This window comes from Canis lupus, chromosome 16 (genome assembly GCF_048164855.1).
Source record: "Canis lupus baileyi chromosome 16, mCanLup2.hap1, whole genome shotgun sequence".
NCBI lineage: Eukaryota > Metazoa > Chordata > Mammalia > Carnivora > Canidae > Canis > Canis lupus.
This window is the reverse complement of record NC_132853.1, coordinates 10,315,074-10,334,732: the sequence shown is the minus strand read 5'-3', so window position 1 is coordinate 10,334,732 and position 19,659 is coordinate 10,315,074. Positions and strand designations below refer to the sequence as shown.

The 19,659-nt window shown below is 58.1% G+C and overlaps 1 protein-coding gene across 2 annotated transcripts in view; it reads left to right on the top strand.

Moving 5' to 3' along the window:
* The window catches only part of COL5A1 (collagen type V alpha 1 chain), a 151,054-nt gene that overhangs the window by 41,768 nt on the left and 89,627 nt on the right, over positions 1 to 19,659 (top strand). For both annotated transcript variants that reach the window (XM_072778551.1, XM_072778550.1), the window contains exon 4: positions 830 to 992. In XM_072778551.1, coding sequence (XP_072634652.1) covers positions 830 to 992 — 163 coding nt within the window. The remainder of the gene's footprint in view (positions 1 to 829; positions 993 to 19,659) is intronic.

The following is a 19,659-nucleotide window of genomic DNA, read 5'->3' as shown; positions in this document are numbered from 1 at the left end:
CTGCCTTTCTTCTCCCTGGGCCTCTGCTTCCCCTTCAAGTGCATTGAAGTATCTCAAATGCTAGACTCCTAGTCTCACAAGCGACATAAAAGATTGTGCAGTTGTATCCCACTCCTTCTAGGGTATGGACCCATTGGATGTGTGGGCAAATGATTAAAAAAAAAAAAAGAAGAAAAAGAAAAGTCTTTCCAGAATTTCTTTGTTGGGGATCTACCTAAATGCTGGGAGTATGAATGTCAGCTCTTTCACGGCTGACATATCTGAGGCCATGTGCGTGATCCTGGAAGCCCCTCAAGAGGTGGTTCCTTCCATCCATCCTTTCATCCATCCATCCATCCATTCATCCTTCTATCCATCCATCCATCCATCCTGCCATCCATCATCCAACCTGCCATCCATCCATCCATCCATCCATCCATCTATCCATCCTTCCTTCCATCCTACTACTTCCCAGCAAACCCCACCTTCTCCAGCCACCTGCAGCTCCCCACAAGGTTTTGGGGGGTTCACTGAGACAGAACCATGGGATACCCCCTGCTCTTGGTCTGCTGGCGAGCCTGCATTCAGGGTGGCCCCATGAGCTCCCAGGTCCAGACAGGTGAGCTTGTCTGGGAGGCGAGAGGTGGAAGGCCTCCATAGCCTGAGTGGGTCTCCCAGTGGTACACCCTGTGGCTGGGATCTGCGCCCAACCTGGTCTGATGGCAGAGGCTCAGTTCAGAGCTTCCCAGCCCCACCACGATAGTGCAGGAAATAGTTGTTTGCTGCAGGTCACCTGCGCTGGCGTTCTGGAACACAAGCCCCCCCACTCACCTGGGCCATTCCATTGCAGGTGGCACAGGATCGCTCTCAGCATCCACAAGAAAAATGTCACCTTGATCTTGGACTGTAAAAAGAAGACCACCAAACCCCTGGACCGCAGTGATCACCCCATGATAGATGTCAATGGCATCATCGTGTTTGGCACCCGGATCCTAGATGAGGAAGTATTTGAGGTGAGGTGGAAGGGAGGCTGTCCCAGGGCCTCCTGGGATGTGCGCTGGTGAGTGGTCACTTGTGGATACAGCCACCATGGCTGCTGTTGGCTGCCTATCTCCTCCTCGGGGACAGCTGGCATTTCAACGTGGCCTCTGTCGCTGTCCCAAGAAGTGTTTGTAGCCTGTCGGAGTGCAGAGGCTACATGAGGACGGCAGGGTCCCCCCTCATCTGAGGAGTCCAGGGACGAGCTTGGCCAGGGCAGGGCTTTGGTGAGTGTGGCCCAGGGCTCGTAGACACATGTGGACTCCTGACTTCTGGTATCTGAGGGTCGTCCCGGAAAGGGGTCAGCTGCAGGTAGGGGGACAGTAGGCCAGAGCTGGGCTGGGGGTGGGAACCACCAGCCTTCGGAGGTGCCCTCCCTATGCCTTTGTGCAGCCTGGAGACTGGCTTCCCAGGGAAATGCCTCAGGGACGGGGAAGGGGGCTGAGCAGAGTGCACCTGGAGCCCCCACTTCAACCTGCAGTCCTACATTTGTCTCCTTTGAAGATTGGGGTTCAGCGTAAGACAGCATTATAGGACTCTGTCTTACCTGAAGGAGGTCACCTCTGCAGAGGACCAGTGGTTCCCAGATGCCCCAGGGGAGCGCCCTGGAATCACCTGGGGACCCTTGAAAGTTCAGATGCTTAGGCTTTGATCCTGAGGTTCCCAGGCCTCAGACATGCAGCAGGGCCCTGGGATCTGCATTCAAGAAGGCTCTTCAGGTGGCCTGTGGTCCCTCTGGCTTGGGCGAGGTGACAGCCAGGACCCCTCCACTGGACTTCTTTCTTTTTCATATTCGGGCTCTCTGGAAGGAGATTTGGCTGCCCCCAGGGCACCATGGCTAAAGCGTCTTTGGAGAGCACCACGCTGGATGGTCTCTGAGGGCTGTCCCAGCTCTTGGATTTCATCCTTGGGGTCCCCAGGGACAGGAGGATGGTGCAGCGTTTCCCCTTGACATTCCTGAGCGCCAGCATGTGCTCCCTGGAAGTGCGCACCCCCTTGGCCATGTTTGGGAGGCCTGCCCTCTGCCCATCAGCTCTGTGCTCACACCTGACATGGGGTCTCAGATCTATGCACTCCTTGGTGAATTGAGACCCGTCCCAGGCTGGACAGGTGTTGAGTGGATCCCGGTGCTCTGTGGGGGCACCAGAGGGAGAGAGTGTGCACCCATGGTTCCCATTTCTATTCTAGTTATAGCGACGCCTCTGAAGGTTCCAGGGTCGGTTGGTGGGGATGTGGTCAGGCCATAGCTTTGTGCAGGTGAAGAATAACTTTCCCAAAGTCTCACGTTTCTGAAAAGTCATCATGGGGCATGTGGTGTGACCACGAGACATCTCAGGGGGGCGGCTGGCCCAGGGCAGGCCCTCTCCTCTGTTGCATGCTGGATTTGGGGCCTCCGGCAAGTTGCTCTAGTACTTCTTAGCCTCAGTTTCCCCGCCTGTGCCGTGGGATCACGAGTGCACTTTGTCACATGGCTGTGGCTCACTGCGTCCCTCAGAGTGAGTGCTTGATAGCATTAGCTGCTGGGTTTGGATTTGAGATCAGCTCCAAGGCAGGTGGAAAGGCAGGACAGAGCCCAGTAGGTACGATAGACAAGTGAGGATCAGAACAGCCATGGCTCCCTGAAAACAGGGTGAGAAGGCTGCAAAGAGAAGGCTGGGAGCTGGTGCATGAAGGTGGGTCCAGGGTCTCCAGTGGGTGTGGCAGGCCTGAGTGTGGCAGGCCTCGGTGTGTTCTGGGATGCAGGGAGGGATGGAGCCCGGAACCTGCTGGGGCTGCCATGTCCTGCAAGTTCTACAGATCCTCCCTCTGGGCACATTTCTGACCAGACTTGCCCAGAAACCTGGGATGAATTATTGCAGGATGGTTGGGGCTGTGAAAGCCACCTGGGGTGGCTTTGGGGCTCTCCTTGGGGAGCTGTCTTGGGGAGTCAGAGGCAAGGGGTCACACAGGCTGGGATTGAGTTATCGCCAGTATAGATCCCTTGTGGGTGACAGGATCCAGGTGAAGCAGGGGACGTTGGCGAGCTTTAGGACTACCACCTGTATGATGTGGGGACCGGTAACAGCATTGTGAGGGATGTCGGGGGGCTCACTGGGGCCCATGTGTGAAGCCCGCGCGTGACGGGGAGCCAGGGTCACTGCGGACATACTGCCCATGTTCCTGTTGATTCAAGTCCTGGATCCGGAGGCAGGAAGGTGTGCTGGGGCTGGGCCGTGGCATTGCGGGCTTGAATTAATTTCCTGCGTGGTTGCTTTTCTGTGCTCAGTGACATCTCTAATTTCTGGTGCCTCTTGAGTGCTCACGTGTGCCTGTTACTGTACAGATTCAGGAATAAGCTGTGTCTAGCTTTATGAGAATCAGGATCCTACAGCAAATCTTGCTTCCCTGGTATTCTGACCGAGCCCGAAGGAGCTGTGTTCCCAGGAGCAGAAATACGGACACCGTGTTGCCGTAGGGAGGCACTGGGAGAGGTCGGGGTCCCAGTCCCTGCCATACCGCTTACCGCTGGCGGATGTGGGGTGGGCTGCGTTCCCTGCCCCAGACTTGGGGTGCCCGTCTGCGACACAGGTCGGCGGTCATGTACACCCTGCAGGGCGTGGGAGAGACACGGCACAGGCTTCTCACTGTGGCTGCGGATGGAGACTGCAGGTCGGGAATGCGTTGGGAAGGGCTGGCGTCCTGTCTGGGCCCAGGCGGCTGCCAGGAATGGGAGGTTTTGTGGATGGCGAGGTGTTCATGCTCTGTGGGAGCTGTTTTCCCAGACCCGGGCTTTCCTGGCTGTTAAACCCGCTCACTGTGGAAAAGGTGACCTTTCTCTTGCAGCGGAGACCAGGGATAGGGGGGATGCGGTGGTGCCTCAGTGGCCTCGGAGCATTTTGTCTCGCTCTTCTCTTCCCGAAGTAGTGATGGATGGAGCTGGGTGTGTTGGGCTTCGAGGCCCACCCGCCCAGGGTCTCATGGCAAGGAAGGAAGAGGAATACTTTTTTTTTTTTCTTTTGAAACAGAAGTGACTTCACTCTTTCCACCAGATTTCAAATAATGGCCTTCCCCATCTTCTCTTGGCTTTTCTAGAAGCTCTTCTTAACGGGGAAGGGGGGCGGCACTGTTGAAAAATATTTCTCCAGCAGCCTTGTTCCTGGAAGGATGCCTTCCCCTCATTAGAAGCTGCTTTGTCCCACAGCTCCACAAGGGCCTGGGTGAGCAGGAAGGATCTGGGGTGCCCCGGGGAGTGCCCATCCGCACCGGCGCACACCCTAAGTACCATGCATGCACCCTGAGTACCTGAGTACTGTTCCCAGATGGAGGTTTATGAAACTCCAGGGAGCCTGTTGGGGCACCAGGGGTTTTCCTGGGGTGCATGAGGCCCCACAGGGGCCGCCTTGTCCAAAGTGAAGTGCTGTCCGGGGTGCAAGGCTGGCACAAGGACCATTGGAGCCACGGTGAAGCCTTCCTCCCAGCAGTCACCTGGGGCTGCTCCACTGGATGGGGAACAGGACGTCTTGGTCCCTCCGGAAGCCATCCCAGGAAGGAGGGAGATGCATACAAAGGTCCCACGGGCCTCGGGCCCCCTCCACTTCCTTTCTGGCTGATAACCAGGGGCCCTTTGCTAAACCTCTCCAAGCCCACGTTCTCATCTGGAAAATGGGTGAGTAGGCTAACGCTGTGGATGGAATCTGTGACATGCTGGCACCCCCCGGGCCACTGTAAACCTCGCTGACCCAGACCCTTGGTGGTCGGAGCCAAGGCCATCCTGAGGCCCCTCTGGCCCTTGGTCACTGTTCACCTGCCAGAGGCCTCACCAATGGTTGTGAGTCACACACACTGTCTATGTGGCAGCTTGGGGTCACTGCCGTCCCTTCCCTCCTCTTGTCCAGACTCAGCTTGCAGGTCCAGTGCCAGGACCCTGGCCTCAGAGATAAGGGTCTCCAGCTTGGCAGGCAGGGAGCCCATCTGGAAGGGCTGGCTGAGGGCATGTACACCTGAGCTGGGGTTAGCGCTCCTGGGCCCTGCCATCCCCGCCCCACTGGGGCATGAGCTGTGAGTGGCTGTCCTTGACCCTACTCCCTCCCCGGCAGGGCCCGCCCCCTGCCCCCTGTCAGGCGGCCAGGCCATCCTAGGGGTGGGGTGGGGTGAGCCAGATGGGCGCAGGCTGGCTGGCCTGGCTGCTGCCTTGCCGCCCGGCTCGTAGATCCCTGGCCACATGTTCTGAGGTGCAGAGCACACTGCAGGGCTGCTCTGGGGTGCTGGGCCACCACTGTATCCTGGGGCGTTGTGTGTCCCGCGTCTGTGTGCTGAGGTCCCGGGGCCTCGCTCCTGCCCCCCTCCCTGGTGGACTGAGGGCCCACTGTGAGGGGAGGTCGGGACTGTTGGTCAGAAGTGGGGTCTGGCGGGCCTCCCCGTGCAGGAAAAAGTCTTGTTTTCCTCCAGGGCTTAGGAACGAGCTTTGTGTTTTTGGAAACATGGGCGAGAGTGCCAGGGAGAGTGAGTATATCTGGCAGGAGGTGGGAAGTGGTTGTTTTCCTTCCGTGGTGGAGCCAGGTGGGAGGCCAGCCAGGTCGGTGCTGGCCTGTGGGCCCGCGACCATACCCACCAAGTGCTCTGCCCTTCCATCAAGCCTTGCCACTCCCGGGATGCTGGCACCAGAGAGGACGAACAGCCTGTGGAGGTTACCCAGCAAAGCTACAGGGGAGCAGGGCTGGGTCCCGGATCTGTGGTTGCCGGGAGCCTGACAGCCCTGCCCTGATGTCACGACGCAGAGCGGGGTGCCACCCTCCCAGCAGCCCGTGCCTCTCTCTCTCCCCCTGACCAACGAAACCGGGACCTCAGAACCCTGGGTCCCCCCTTCCCCAGCCAGGGAATCCCAGGGGGCTCCCGATGATGATGCTGGTAGGAGCTTGTTCCCATGGGCACATCACACTGCCCTGACCTGTGGGGTCTGTGAAGGCCCAGAACCTTCCAGGAAGAGCCAGCACAAGCTGCTTGCAGGGTCACCGACAACCTGAGCTGGCCTTCTCTCGTCCCCCGGCCCCTGCTCCAAGACACAGGCTGATTGGGGGACCCGGCGTACCCCTGCCCACCCCGGGCTCATCTGCGGGCCTGGTACTGGCGGCTATTCCACATGGAGGGGTCTGGAAGGTGGGGCTCGGCCAGGGGAGGAGAGGGCCTCTGTGGTAGGAAGACCCTTCTCTTCGGTGGTTCACGGGGGAATGGGAGGGAGGCCCACCCCGGGGATGTGGAAGGGGACGGGGGATGGGGAGCCAGGGAGTTCTGGGCCAGGAGCCAAACCCACTTCTAAGCTGTGGTATGTTTCAAGGGGCAGCAAGACCAAACAGATGGTAAATGGGCTTTCTGTGCAAACCCTCGGGTGCCGGCGGGACAGAGATGGCATCACCCCCGAGCGACGGTCCTCCTGTCTGTCCACCCGCCTTTCATTTGGAAAGACAAGGGGTTTACCTCATCCTGATTCCCATTTTCCAGAGGCCTGGCTTTTCCACTGACATGTTCTTTCCTGGAATCCAGCTTTCCTGGGGCAGGAGCGGGCTTCTGCTGGGCAGGGCTTTCTCAGCCGTCCACAGGGCAGCCAGGATCCCTGTGGGGGTGCAGAGCTGCCCTCCCCTGATGGGCCCAGGCTGTGACCTCTGAGCCCTGGGCCTTTCCAGGGGCCATCCTGTCACCTGCCACAGGGCTGCACGCAGGGGATGCAGGGCTGGGGAAACCATGTCTGGTGGGCTCTGAGCCAACAGACGTGTAATCAGTCAACGGGGGGCGGTCAGAGCGTGAGGAAATGCACAGGGATGGCAGGGCGAGCAGAGCATCTGGGCCGTGACTTGAGAGGTGCAGAGCTAGTTCCAGCACCTGCCCTGTGCCCTGTGGCCCCAGGGGCTGCCTGCTGGGGGACCTGTTGTCTCTGTGGTGCCCCGTGCCCTGTGACCCCGGAGGCTGCCTGCTGGGGGGCCGGTTCTCTCCGTGGGCACCAGGGCAGCAGCATGGCCCAGCTGGATCTGAAGCACCTCCCTCCTGTGCTTTGTTGTTCATCTGTTCCATCAGCATCCCTACCGTCATTTTGACCCAAATTTCTCTGTGGAAAGGAACCCGCAGAGGTGTTCTGGAATGTGCTTATCCTGTCCTTGGAAGGTGGCCGAGAGCGGTGCATCTGTGGGGCCGGTGGGACCCAATCCGAGCTCATACTCAGGCACCAGGCGGATGTGACATGGGGAATCTGCCCCTGTGCCCCCCGCATCCCCACCAGTCAGCGGTGTTCAGTCTGGCATCCCCTGCACCCCCTGTCCCCATCCCCCCTCCTGGTCCCTGAGTGTTTCTCCAGTTGGTGTGGCCAGTTAGACCCATGCTGGGAGCAGGAGGGGCCAGCCTCTGCAGCAGACCCGGCGGGGACTGTGGCTCTGTCTGGAATACCTGCCAGCACGTTCCATTGCTCTGCTGTGAGACTGGTGCTACAGCCGGAGCCCGCGCCAGATGTGGTCCTCCTGTCTGTGCCCCAAGCCCAAGCTGTGCGACTGCGCAGGCATTCTGAGCACAGGACTCCATTCCTGCCCTGCCCTGCCCTGGCCAGGCTGGCGTGGTCCAGCGTGTAGGTCCTCTGACTGGCATGCAGGACAGCAGAGGAGGGAGCCTGCCTGCATGGCACGCTGTCCCTGGTCTAAGCCCGTGTACCCTGACTTTAGATGGGGCCGTGGGCCTGAGGTAGGGCCCTGGGAGAGAGGGCCACAGCTCACACCTCTGTGATCGCAGATTGTGCATCCTGGGTGGGCCCTGCAGCCGCCAGAGTACAGTGTCCATCTGACTGTCCCCAGGCTCACATCTCCCCAGTCCCTGACTTTCCTTAGTGTCCCTCTCAGCTTCCCCTAGGAGCACCTCCCTGCAGTGTCTGGCCATGTGAGGCCTTGCCCCGTGCCCACCCAGACAGCTCTCAGGTGGGGATCCCCGGGGGTGCAGCAGGGGCAGGAGTAGGCGAGGTCAGAGTCTCTTAGCCAGGTCTGCGGCGCTGCCCACGTCCCAGGAGCCTTCCCTAATTCCTGGGAAGGGCAGGGATACTGCAGTTCTCATGAGTCTCCACAATGTGGTGGCTCAGAAAGATAGAAATTGAGTCTCTCCTGGTCCTGGAGGCCAAGAGTCTGATGTGCGCTCCCTCCAGAGGACTCGGGGGTGGGGGTCCTTCCTGCCTCTCCCAGTGCCTGGTGGCCCTGGCGTCCCATGGCTCTTGGTTCCATCCTTAAAGCTCTGATTCCATCTGCACGTGGCTTCTCCTCCCTTGTCTGGCTGCTCCTTGTCTGTCTTCTAAGGAAGGACACTTCCCAGGGGACTTAGAGCCACCATCATCCAGGACAGTCTCACCTCGAGACCCTTAACTTCCTAATGGCTGCAATGACCCTGTTCCCAGATAAGGCTCTGTTCCTAGAGTTTGGGGGTTCAGACTTAGAGCTGTCTTTTGGGGTCCCTATCTAGTGTGGAAGGGGGTTCACCCAGGAATCCCTCTAGGGCATGGGTGGTGCTTAATTAAGAGCTCTTCTCTGGGCTTGACCATTTGGTTGGTTTCAAATTGAGGCTTTCTTGGGCTGTTGAGTCGGGTCTGGCCAAGGAGGCAAGATGGTAACCTCTTCCCGGCTTGGACAGGCGACTCACTGGCCCATGAGGACAATGTGCAGGGCTTTGGAGGTATATTTTTATCTCCAGTTCAGGTCCAGCAAGGGCTGGGCAGTGGACAGTGCTGGGCCTGGACTCCTGCCTGGTGTAGGTGGCCAGCAGCCTGCTGGCTGGGAGTCAGTGACCAGCTGGGCGTTGGGCGGGATGGCTCTCTAATGGAGGCGGGCGCTGGGTGACAGTGGGTCTCATGTCACTGATGTCTTTGCCGAGGGGCTTCCCTGGATTATGCCTCGAGTGGTCGGGGGGTTTGGGGTGGGGACCAAGCTCTGAGGATGTGCCCCTGGAGCTGGCCTGGGTTATGCTGGGTGCCCATGATCCCTGTTGAGCAGAGCAGCTGGGATGGGCCGTCCCTTCTATATGGGGTGGGGGGGAGCGGTGGTGGCACCTAGGATGGGTCAGGGAGACCCCACAGAGTCAGGCAGGCCCTGCTTCTGCCCACGTGCTATGGGGCCTGGCATCTCCTGCTTCCTGGCCTGAAAGGGCTTCTGGTTTATTCCATGGAAACTGTGAGCAGCAGGACCCTGTCCCAGCCTGGGGGGCTGATGCAGGGCCAGAAGCCCAGCCTTTGTGATGTGCAGAGCCTGTGGGGAGGATTGGCACCAGGGTTCCAGGGAGGGAATGCCATTTCAAGGTCATCTGCAGTGCTGCGGCGGTATGGGTACAGGTAGGCTCATTGGTGTAGGGGAGGAGGATCAATGGCCTTCCTGGAGGGGCAGGGCATTGCAGCCGATGCTTCCAGATGATGCTGATACTTCCGGATGGAGTCCTGCTGTATTGCCCATGGTGGTGCGTGGCAGTGGTTGAGGAGAGCCCCCTTGCCTGTGCTTGGAGCCACCCGTGTTGGTGACCAGAGGGCAAGGGGCCACGCTGTGTGTGTAGAGGGGACTTTTTCCTTCCTGCTGCCAGCTGTCAGGGCCGTGGGGAAGCTGCAGCCTCACCCTGGCTTCCACTGGCTGTTGGCCCAGGTTTGGGCTGGCCTGGGACTCAGTTTCCTTGTGCAGCAGATGGGGCTGCCATTGCGAGTGTCCGGGGAGGTGGTGCCTGACGACACTCCCAGCCCAGCCGCGCTCCTCATCCCACGTGCTGTTGGTGGGCCCGCCACTGTGCACATGTGTTGCCATGAATTGCCAGACTCTCTGCACTGTGCTGGGGGACACGAGCTGTGCATGTTGTGGTCTCAGTGATGACGAGGATTGTTACTGGCACTACCATCCCTGTGTCACAGGTGGGAGAGTCAGAGTGGGGTGGGCAGGTCTGCAAGGCCAGCCGGCAGGTGGGGGAGCTGGCATCAGCCCCATCCTGCAGACGGCCCATCCACAGGCTGCAGTCGTGGAGGTGTTTGGAAGTTCTCAGTGCTGGGAGGACAGGTGCCGTGAGGCCTGCATCTCATCGCCCCTGCGTCCAAGGAGCCCGGGCAGCAGCTCGAGTGAGGAGGCTTGTCCAGAACCCCCAAGGCCCTGGATGGGGCAGTGGCTGTGCCTCCAAACCTACTCCCTGTGTTCTGTTTGGAAAAGCAAATCACAGTAACGGCCCTCCTGGAGTTAAGGAGGGTGCCTCCTGCCCTGACTGCCCATAGTCTCATCCTGTTCGTGGCCCCGACGGTTCTTCATAGCAGCCCAGGACGAGGAGTGTGTGCCATGTTGGCTTCTCAGTGCTCATGGGCTGCCTGGGTTCCAGAGAGGGAAGGCCACCTGCCCAGGGTTGCACAGCAGGGAATTGCAGGGCTGGACTTGGTGCCCAGGTGTGAACCCTGTCCTGGATCAGAAGGATATTCCAATTTCCCTGTGAGTTAGCCGCACTGACCCAGACCGTCTCTGTCGTGTCCAGCAGTGGATTTTTTTTTTAAGATTTTATTCATTTATTCATGAAAGACACACAGAGAGAAAGATGGAGACATAGGCAGAGGGAGAAGCAGGCTCCAGGCAGGGAGCCTGACATAGGACTCGATCCCGAGACCGTGGATCACACCCTGAGCCAGGGACAGGTGCTCAACTGCTGAGCCACCCAAGAGTCCCCCAGCAGTGGCTTTTTGCAGCTGGGGGTGGGGTCAGGTTGGGCTATAGCACAGGACCCTGGCTGGAGCCATGGCCCTGTTGGTGCCTGGCCCTCACCCTGCAGCCTGAAGTGAGGGTGGATTGTGGTGCAGCGTCCTCTCCGTGGGGGGAGTGCTGGTCTGGGGCATGTGGAGCAGCCCGGCCTCCCAGCGACCCTCATAGCAGGGACAAGCGTGTTCTGCATGCAAGTGCATGTGCAGAGGGACCCCAGTTAGGCCTGACTGTCATAGATGATGCCAAGTTACTTTTTTGGTTGACAGAGGAGTCTCAGAAAGGTCTTTTAAGCTTGGACCATGCTCTGGAGCCAAGGAAATGAAGTTCAGTGGAGGATGAATGTGTTTCTGCATTTGGGTTCAAAACAGCCAGCTATGCCCGAGCGGACCAGGGGGATGGTGGCGAAGCATGTCCGGTGGAGAAGATGGAGGGGTCTGTGCATGCCACGTCCATTAGTGACTTCTGTGTGATATGGTGCTATGGTGATACATTTGGGACAGAGGGCTGGATGGTGGCTGGCGTGGACCGTTCCCAGTGGGGGCTGAGCTGAAGAGCTGGGGTTTGAGCCCAGGGTGGGCAAGGCGGGGTGGAGAGATCTGGTGCCCAGGGGTGGAGAGACTCATCCAGGGGGATAGGGACCACATGGTGGCAGAGCGAGGACCCCAGAGAGGCTATGTGTGGTTGTGAACCTTTGGCATCTACCTCCTCTGCCTGGGCCCAGCTCTGGGGCCACCCCCTCCAGGATGCCTTCCTTGACAACCACCCCCCCCCCCCCCGCCCCAGGAGCTGGTCACTCGGTCACCTGGGCTGCCTCCTGAGGAAGCACTAAAGTCTGAGACTTGCAGCCAGAGATTCTGATTTCTTTGTGTCCATAAATGTCATGATGGGGGTGCTAAAGACGCTGAGGGAGTGAGTGAGAGAATGGCTAATCAGACCTTCCTGTAGGAGACATTGAAGAGACTTGGTCAGGGTTTGAGGGCTGATGGCATGGTGGTGGTAGTGCTGGTGTTGGTAGTAACGGTACTGGTGTTGGTGTTGGTAGTAATGGTAATGGCGGTGGTAGTAACGGTGGTGGTGGTGGTGGTAGTGATGCTGCTGTTGGTAGTGATGCTGGTAATGGTGGTGGTAGTGCTGCTGTTGGTGGGAATGGTGATGGTTAGTAATGGTGATGGTGGTAGTGATGCTGGTGTTGGTAGTGATAGTGGTGGTGGTGGTACTGCTGGTGGTGATGCTGGTGATGCTGGTGGTGTTCATCTGCCCAGGCCCCCCGGGTGCCAGGCCCGCTGAGTTTTCCCTCACGTACCATCACACTCTGTCCACAGGACACTTCCGCCAGGCAGGCCTCATCATTGTCTTTCACAAATGAACCAATGGAGGCCTATCTCCAGGCCCCACAGCTGGTAGGAGAAAGATCCAGCACCCCAGCCATGGTGATTGGCGCCCCGAGCCTCTGTGCTGTGGTACCTGGGGCCCATGCTTTTGAGCAGTTTGTCACAAAGTACATGTCGCTCATCTCGTGCTCGGAGATCTCCCCATGCCCTGTGGTCACTCAGTGTCCACGGGCTCACTGCTTTGAAAATCCAGAAGGAGGGCAGCCCAGGTGGCTCAGAGGTTTAGTGCTACCTTCAGCCACAGGGCCTGATCCTAGAGACCCGGGATCAAGTCCCACGTCGGGATCCCTGAATGAAGCTTGCTTCTCCCTCTGCCTGTGTCTCTGCCTCTCTCTTTCTCTGTGTCTCTCATGAATAAATAAAATCTTAAAAAAAAAAAAAAGGTCCAGAGTGGGGAGGAAGTGACAGCTTCACTGGTGTGCTGCCCAGGGGGCAGGTGTGGACCTGTGTGGCTGGGCTGGTGGCTAAATGTCCAGAGTGACGTGTCCAGGGCCACACCGCCGGTGGCGGAGGATGTGAGACTGGGCCCTGCAGGGAATCTCAGGGGCTTTTGAGGAGGCAGGCCTAATAGCCTGGCCCCGGCCACTGGCTCTGCTTCCTGTCCCTCACTCTGGGGATGGGCTGTTCCCTCTCTGAGTTCACTAAGCTGACCCTTCGGTCACTGTGGCCAGTTTCAGGGTCTGATGAGGCTGGGACTTGATACCCTACCCCTGCCACTGTGCCTGGGGCCTGTTGTGGAGATGTGTGTGTGAGCAGACATGACCCTAGACACCCTGCCTGGTGGCACAGGTGGTAACTGAACCAGGACCAGAGGTGGCCATGTAGTGGGGAAGGTCACAGACTGGGACCACTGGCCAGGCAGCACCTGGAGGGGAGCAGGAGCAGTCTCCTGCCACGTGGACATATTTGCAGTGTTAAGCTCACTCTCAGACTCCATGGGTCCTCCAAAAATCATGGAAAAAGTTGTTTCAACCTCCTCTGGCTGGGGGCCTTTCTTTTCCAATGCATGTGAGTCACAGGTGAGTAGTCACATAGGATTTTAAATGTGGCTTATTGGGTCCCAAGAGCTTGAACAGAGAAATACCGGTGACCTTTTATGTGTGAAGTCTCCAGGGCACCATGGAAGGGGCTGTAGGAGGGCACCCTGGCATCCCCTGGCTGCTGCGTGTTGGTCACGGTGGCCGGAATCCCAAGGCTCCCCCGGGGAGGTGAGCTTTGCCAAGTGGACGATGGTGCTTCGTGCCTGTGTGCATCCCTGGAGCTCTGTGTGTCCCTGAGCTGAGTTACTTGTTGGCAGATGCCGTCCTGCCCCCGCTCCTGTTCAGAGGCTGGGTGGGCTCCCCTCTCCCAGCAACCCCGAGCCTGGTGCTGCTTCCCTCTCAGATGTGCAAACTGTGGCTTGGTGCCTTTTGGGTTGGAATGGAAACACTGTATGCTAGTGTCCCCACTGCCTTCCTCCGCTGTTCAATGAGAGCCGACCGAGCTGGGGCCCCTGTACGTCTCCACGGTGCAGGTGGCTGCGCCCCAGCGGGTAGTGGAGGCAGGGCCAGCTGCCCTTTGGGGATGACCTGGGAGTTCTGTTGAAAGGAGAGATGCTGAAATCCGGGCCCCAGGAGGGGACGGAAGGTGGCGTGTGACTGGAGGGGCAGCCGCATGGATGCGCCAGGTGGGGATGCCCCCTCCGTTGGGCAGACTTCGACTTCTGGCTCCACAGCCCCCCAAAGGCTGTAGAGCTCTCCAACAAAAACTTTGCAATTTCCTCGGCTCACAGCAGAAATGCAGGCTGGATGAAATCTCATTATCGGAAAAGCAGAACCGACTCCCTCAGCAAAATGCTTGTGGCTCAGTGAGCGCCAAGGACAACATGAGCCCTGCTGCGTCCGAGTGCCTGATGCCGGTCTGTCCCCAGCAGGAGGAAGGCCGCTGATTGTCACCTCAGGCATCGAGGCTGTGCTGCGGAGCAGAGTGGCCTTGATGACCACCAGGCACCAGAGCAGAAGCTTCCAGGGGCTGGGCAGAACTTTGCTGACCTAACAGGGGGCAGATGTAAGGCATGTAGGAGGAGAAATCGGTGATTGGCATCAGAGCGAGGGAGACTGACAACAGTGAGCACGTGCTTCCCTGGCAGGGGGTCTGGGCCACCGCCAGGTAAGCTGCGGGCCTGGGGCCCAGGGGTGGACTCAGGTGCTGCTTTCACCCTGGAGGCTCCTGTGCCCTTGCACCGGGCACCGGGGTGAAGCCACGATGGCTGGACAAGCAGGACACCCCACTTGAACTCCATGGAGGCCAGGCTGCTCTGGGGCGGCAGCTACAGCACAGTGATGGGAGCCCCTCACTCTGTACCCTTGTGAGAAAGACCCCGCCTCTCTGAGCCTCAGTGTGTGCATCTGCAAAATGGGGATAAGAGAAGACACAGGATGAGGCCACCTGTGTGAGTACAGAGGAGCCACGACGAGGCACATTGGAGCATGCCGTCGTGGGGAGGGGGCCAGGGTCTCCCACTGCCGCCCTGGGACTGGATGGCTGTTGCTGAGGGAGGGGACCAGGGCGCAGGTAGGACAGCTGCCTGGCCAGTGTGGGTGGGAGCACGACGCCCACTGCCAGGCCATGAGTGGGGCAAGTGCCCTGTGCTTCTGTGGGGAGGCTGGAGGGCGCTGGAGGAGCTGCGTCTTTGGGGGGCCAGGGCTTTGTGCACAGCGAGGACAAAGCTAGGCAAGGCTCTGTGCAGGGGGAGGGCTTCTCCTGTCCCAAGGGTGGAGGGGCCGGTCCTCGGGCGGCCTGGGGGTGGAGGGTATGGGGAGCAGTGTGATGGGGCTGCGAGTAGGGAGGCCTAAAGCCAGAGAGTGCAGGGGGAGACTGGTATGGTGTGGGAACGCTCCATGCACTCTGGCTGCTGTTGGGGAGGTGGCGGCGGCGGCTCAAGTGTAAGAGAGCGGTGGAATGCCACAGGAGTGAGGAACACGCAGTGGGTCCTTCTGGAAAGTTCCTGGACCCCACTGCCTCAGTTTCCCCATCTGTGAATGGGGGTTGTGGGGAGGCTCCGGAGAGACCACCCAGGAGGTGCCCAGCCGCAGGCCTGTTGCTACTTCCTTCAGAGTAGAAGGACTCTTGGCCTTGGATCCTGGAGGCCACCTGCCCCTCAGGCCCTGGGGCCCACGGCGGGGGGACCTGCCCCCCTGACCTCACATTCCTAGTCTGTAAGGTGAGACCATTTACTACGTCTAGAGTTTTGATCTTTATAGCACAACCCTGTAAACCCTTTCTTAACCAGCATCTTATGGGGCAGCCTGGCATGTAAAACCTGTTGGGGACCCCAGGCTCCTGCGTGGGACCCCTTTTGAGAAGCCGCAGCAGGGCTGAACTCCCAGGTCCCTGCATCCCGAGGGAGCCCAAGGGGCGGGGAGGCCATGGGAGCAGGATGCCCAGCGCTCCCAGGTGTGCCCTGCCAAGAGAAGACCCCACCCCAGACGGTGAACAGCTCTTGGTTCTAGTTGGGTAACAATCTTGGTTACTGATGGGGTTCACAGAATCACTGAATCGTGAATCTCTAGGCCTTAGAGGGAGCCCTGCAGCCTGGCAGCTGACCTTTTCCTGGCTTGCCACTCCCGGGGACAGTGGGAGCATGGGCCATCCCAGGGAGTGGGCCTGGGCCAGAGTGGGAGGCCCCCTCCCCGCACTTGGTCACTCCTGGCTGCTCCTGCACACACACACACACACACGTACAACCCCAGACAACTCCAGATCTTGCAGGTGGGCCATGAATCTTGGAGTTTGGGGGTTGCTAGGCTAGTGTCAGGGCAGGGGCAGCGGACTCACCAAGGTCAAGGCCAGGCTGGTTGAGGGTTTCTAGTCAGAGTCCCCACCCCCCTGACCCCAGAGGACAGCTGGGTGGGAAAAACCCTGGGCTGCCCTCACTGCTTCCAGGTGGCCAGGGAACCTGCTGGCAACTCTGACCTTTAGCCAGCCTCATAGAGCTGGTGTTTGGCTTCCGAGTGCCCCAGGCTGGGTCCTGAGAAGCTGCAGACCCAGGGCTTTGCCATGTGTACTCCTTGTATCCAGGGTGGGGGCATCCCAATTCGGACCCTGGCTCCATCCAGCCTCCTGCCTCATTCCCCCAGACACAGACACAGGGTGGTTCTGCTGACCGTGCCCACCGGGCCCAAGGGGCCAAGTCTAAGTGCAGTGGGGGCCTTTGTGCCGGGCCCCCAGCATCGCCCACCAGCAGCCACTGAGAAGGGCTTTGCTGGGAAGGGGGACCCACGGAGTGAATCTTGGGGTCTGTGGTTTGGAGTTTGCCTCATATCACAGGGGGTGTCATGAAAATGCTCTCAAAATAGTCACAAAGTTGTGAGCATTCATGTGTCGTGTGAAAGACAGCGTGAACTAGCTTAGAGCCAGACAAGGGGTGGGCAGTCTCCAAGGTGCTGGGTCACAGCTGCTGGAGGCCCCTGGGTTGGGAAGGATCCTCAGGTTGTGTCTGGTCCCTGGGGGATAACATCTCTGCAAAGAGCACATGGGTATTCGACACCCCAACCTAAAAAACTGCGTGTGCAGGGAAGGGGTTGGCAGGTGTCCTGGATGAGGGGCCTCGGAGAGGCTCGGACTCACCCCTCCACTTCCCCTTCTCACCGTGGCACAGGCGATGGATAGATCCCTGCCTTTTAAGAGATGTGCCCACAGAACAAAGGGGCACATGTTTTTGGTGTAGAACCCCCCTTGGGGGTTTGTGGGAGGAATGATTTTCAACAAATGTAGGTGTCCGCAGAAGAGGGTGGGCCCTGGGAAGGAAGGGGGCTTCATGCTCTCAGGGCCCTGTGGCCCGGCCTGCAGCTGATCATGTGATTGCATGTTCCCTCTGCGGTTTGGGGAGTGGGCGAGGCAGGCAGGGGGCCAGGGCTGGCTGAGGGTCAGGTCAGCACCTACTGCGTGCCGGGTTCCAGAGCACCAAGTGAGTCCACAGGAAGTGCCCGGCCCTCCCTCCACCTGTTTATGGATGCTTATGCCCCAGCCTCTAGCATTGCTTGCTGTCTGGTGCCGGGGGCAGCATGGGCCATCTCGTGGAGGCCTGTGAAGCCTGGTTCTGGGCTAGGTGCCCTGGGTCCAGAGACACAGATGTGTCACTCATTGCCATGGCCTGAGGACTTGGGCTCTCCGTGGAGGCAGACCCTTTACCAGATGGCTGTGGTCCCATGTGCCGGCTGCTTGACTGAGGGGCACACCAGGTACCGGCAGCCGCAGCTACACCCAAAGACCCCTGAGCCTCTTCTTCCTTCCAGAGACTGCATTCAGAGAACATATATTCAGATGTCAAATTGCCAGTCGAAAGAAGAAAATATTTTATTTGAATTGGATGAAATTTGAACTAGAAGCCATGTTGCTTAATGAAAATGTGTGTTTTTGATTCACTATTCCTGTCATATGGTTCTTGTCTGCTGGAGAGTTTACAACATGGATGGGCCAGGAGCTCTGACATCCAAAAGGAGAGAGAGAGAGGCAGAGGGGACAAAGAGGAGGGAGAGAGGCAGGGAAAGGGGGTGACAGAACAGACGGAGGGAGGGAGGGAGGGAGGTGGGCAGTTCTGCCAGTCACAAGGATGAGCACACCAGAGCCTGGCGAGGGGAGCCCTGCTTTGGGTGCAAGAATGTTTTCACAGGAGTCTCTTCAGAGCCCTCTGTGTGGAGACAGGTCAGCTTGGGGGAGTTGTAAGCTCCTTGCCCATCCTCAAACCCAAGTTGGGAGGGGGGCACATGATTTGGACCCGTGTCTCAGGGATCAGGTAGGATGGGTCTTTTCTGGACCCTGAGCCTGTCACCCAGTGGTGCCACTGAGTCATCCCCACTTTACCCCATCTCTGAGCCAGCTTTCCCACAAAAGCTTTGGGAAGCCAGGGAGGGTAGTGATCCTGTCTCTCAGAGCAGCTGGCACTTCACTTCATGGACCCCGGGAGGCCATCTGGGGATCCACACTTAGTGACTTTGAGTGGCACGTCCTCTCAGCCTTCCACTGTCCAACCTCATCCAGGGTCCAGCACAGAGAACAGCTCACACACTTTTGGGCAAACAAAGGGCAAGGAGGGCATAGCTTCCTTTCTTGGGAAGGAAGCACCACCACCTTTGCAGAATGAGCACCACCCCTTTGGTGGTGCTCACGGCTACCATGTTTCTCTTGCTTCACTCATGGCTTTGTCTTGAGGAGCAAAACGTGCCTTTTGTTGGATCATGGGAGAGAGGGTGTGCAGGAGCAGGGGTAACCTCGGGTCTCTGGACAGAAAGGGATGGTGGGACACAAGGGGCATCAGTGACAACCAGATGAATACATGGTCTGGGTATGCATATTATCTTACCCACGGGGCACAAGCCAAGTGCAAAGATTTAGAGAGAGTGTGGACACTGCTAGGCAGTGGTTCTGGGCCATGGCTACGTCTCTGTGTGTGATGCAGGGACTGGCACTTAATAGGTGCTCAATAATTGCTATTGGATGAATAGATGGATGGATGGTAGATAGTGAATAGTTGATGGATGGTGGATTGGTGGATGGAAGGATAGATGGTAGGAACATGGTGAATAGATGATGGGTGGTGGATGGTTGATGGATGGATGATGGCTGGCTGGCTGGCTGGCTGGATGGGTGGATGGGTGATTGGATGGTTGAATGGGTGGTGGATGGATGGTGGATGGATGGGTGGATGGTGGATGGATAGATAGATAATGGATGGGTGATGGATGGATGGATGATGGATAGATGGTACATAGATGATAAGTGGATGATGGATGGTGGATGGGTAAATGATGAGTGGATGGATGGTTGGTTGGGTGGATAGATGGTGGATGATGGATGGGTGATAGATGAATGTGGGTGACTAGATGGATGATGGATGATGATGGATGGATGGATAGATGGTGAATGAATGATGGATGGTGGATGGATGGATGTCATGTGGATGGATAGATTGATGGTTTGATGAGTGGTGGATGGATGGATGGATTGATAGTGTATGGACATATGGATGTGCATGTGGCAGGATGAACTCTGCCAAAGACCTCAGTGCCTGGCACAGCCCCTAATTATCCTTTACTGGGCACCATCTTTAATGACCTAGTCTCAACATTGGGCATGTTTGTCCATATTCCTTCTTCTCCTTGAGCCCAGCATGTCGTGTAGTGATGGATACCGTGCAGGCTGCATTGAGCCCCACCTCATCTGCTGTGTGACTAAGGTCACCAGGCAGGTGACCTCAGGGCTTCAGTTTTCTTAGTTTCAGATGGGAATTAATAGAACATCCTTCATAGAGTTCTTGTGGGTCCAAAGGGAGGCACAGCAGGCAGTTTCTTTGCCCAGTACCTGATCTATAGTAAACACTATTTAAACATTAGTCATTAATAAAACCATTATTATATCAGGTTATATCCATCTGATTGGGGCCCAAAGATCCTCTGCCAGGGAGACGTCAAACATTTGATAACATTCATGAGACCTATGGTTCTTGTTCCCATTTGTTTGTCTGCTGTTGACACATCTTGAGGAGAAGAATATGGAATAGA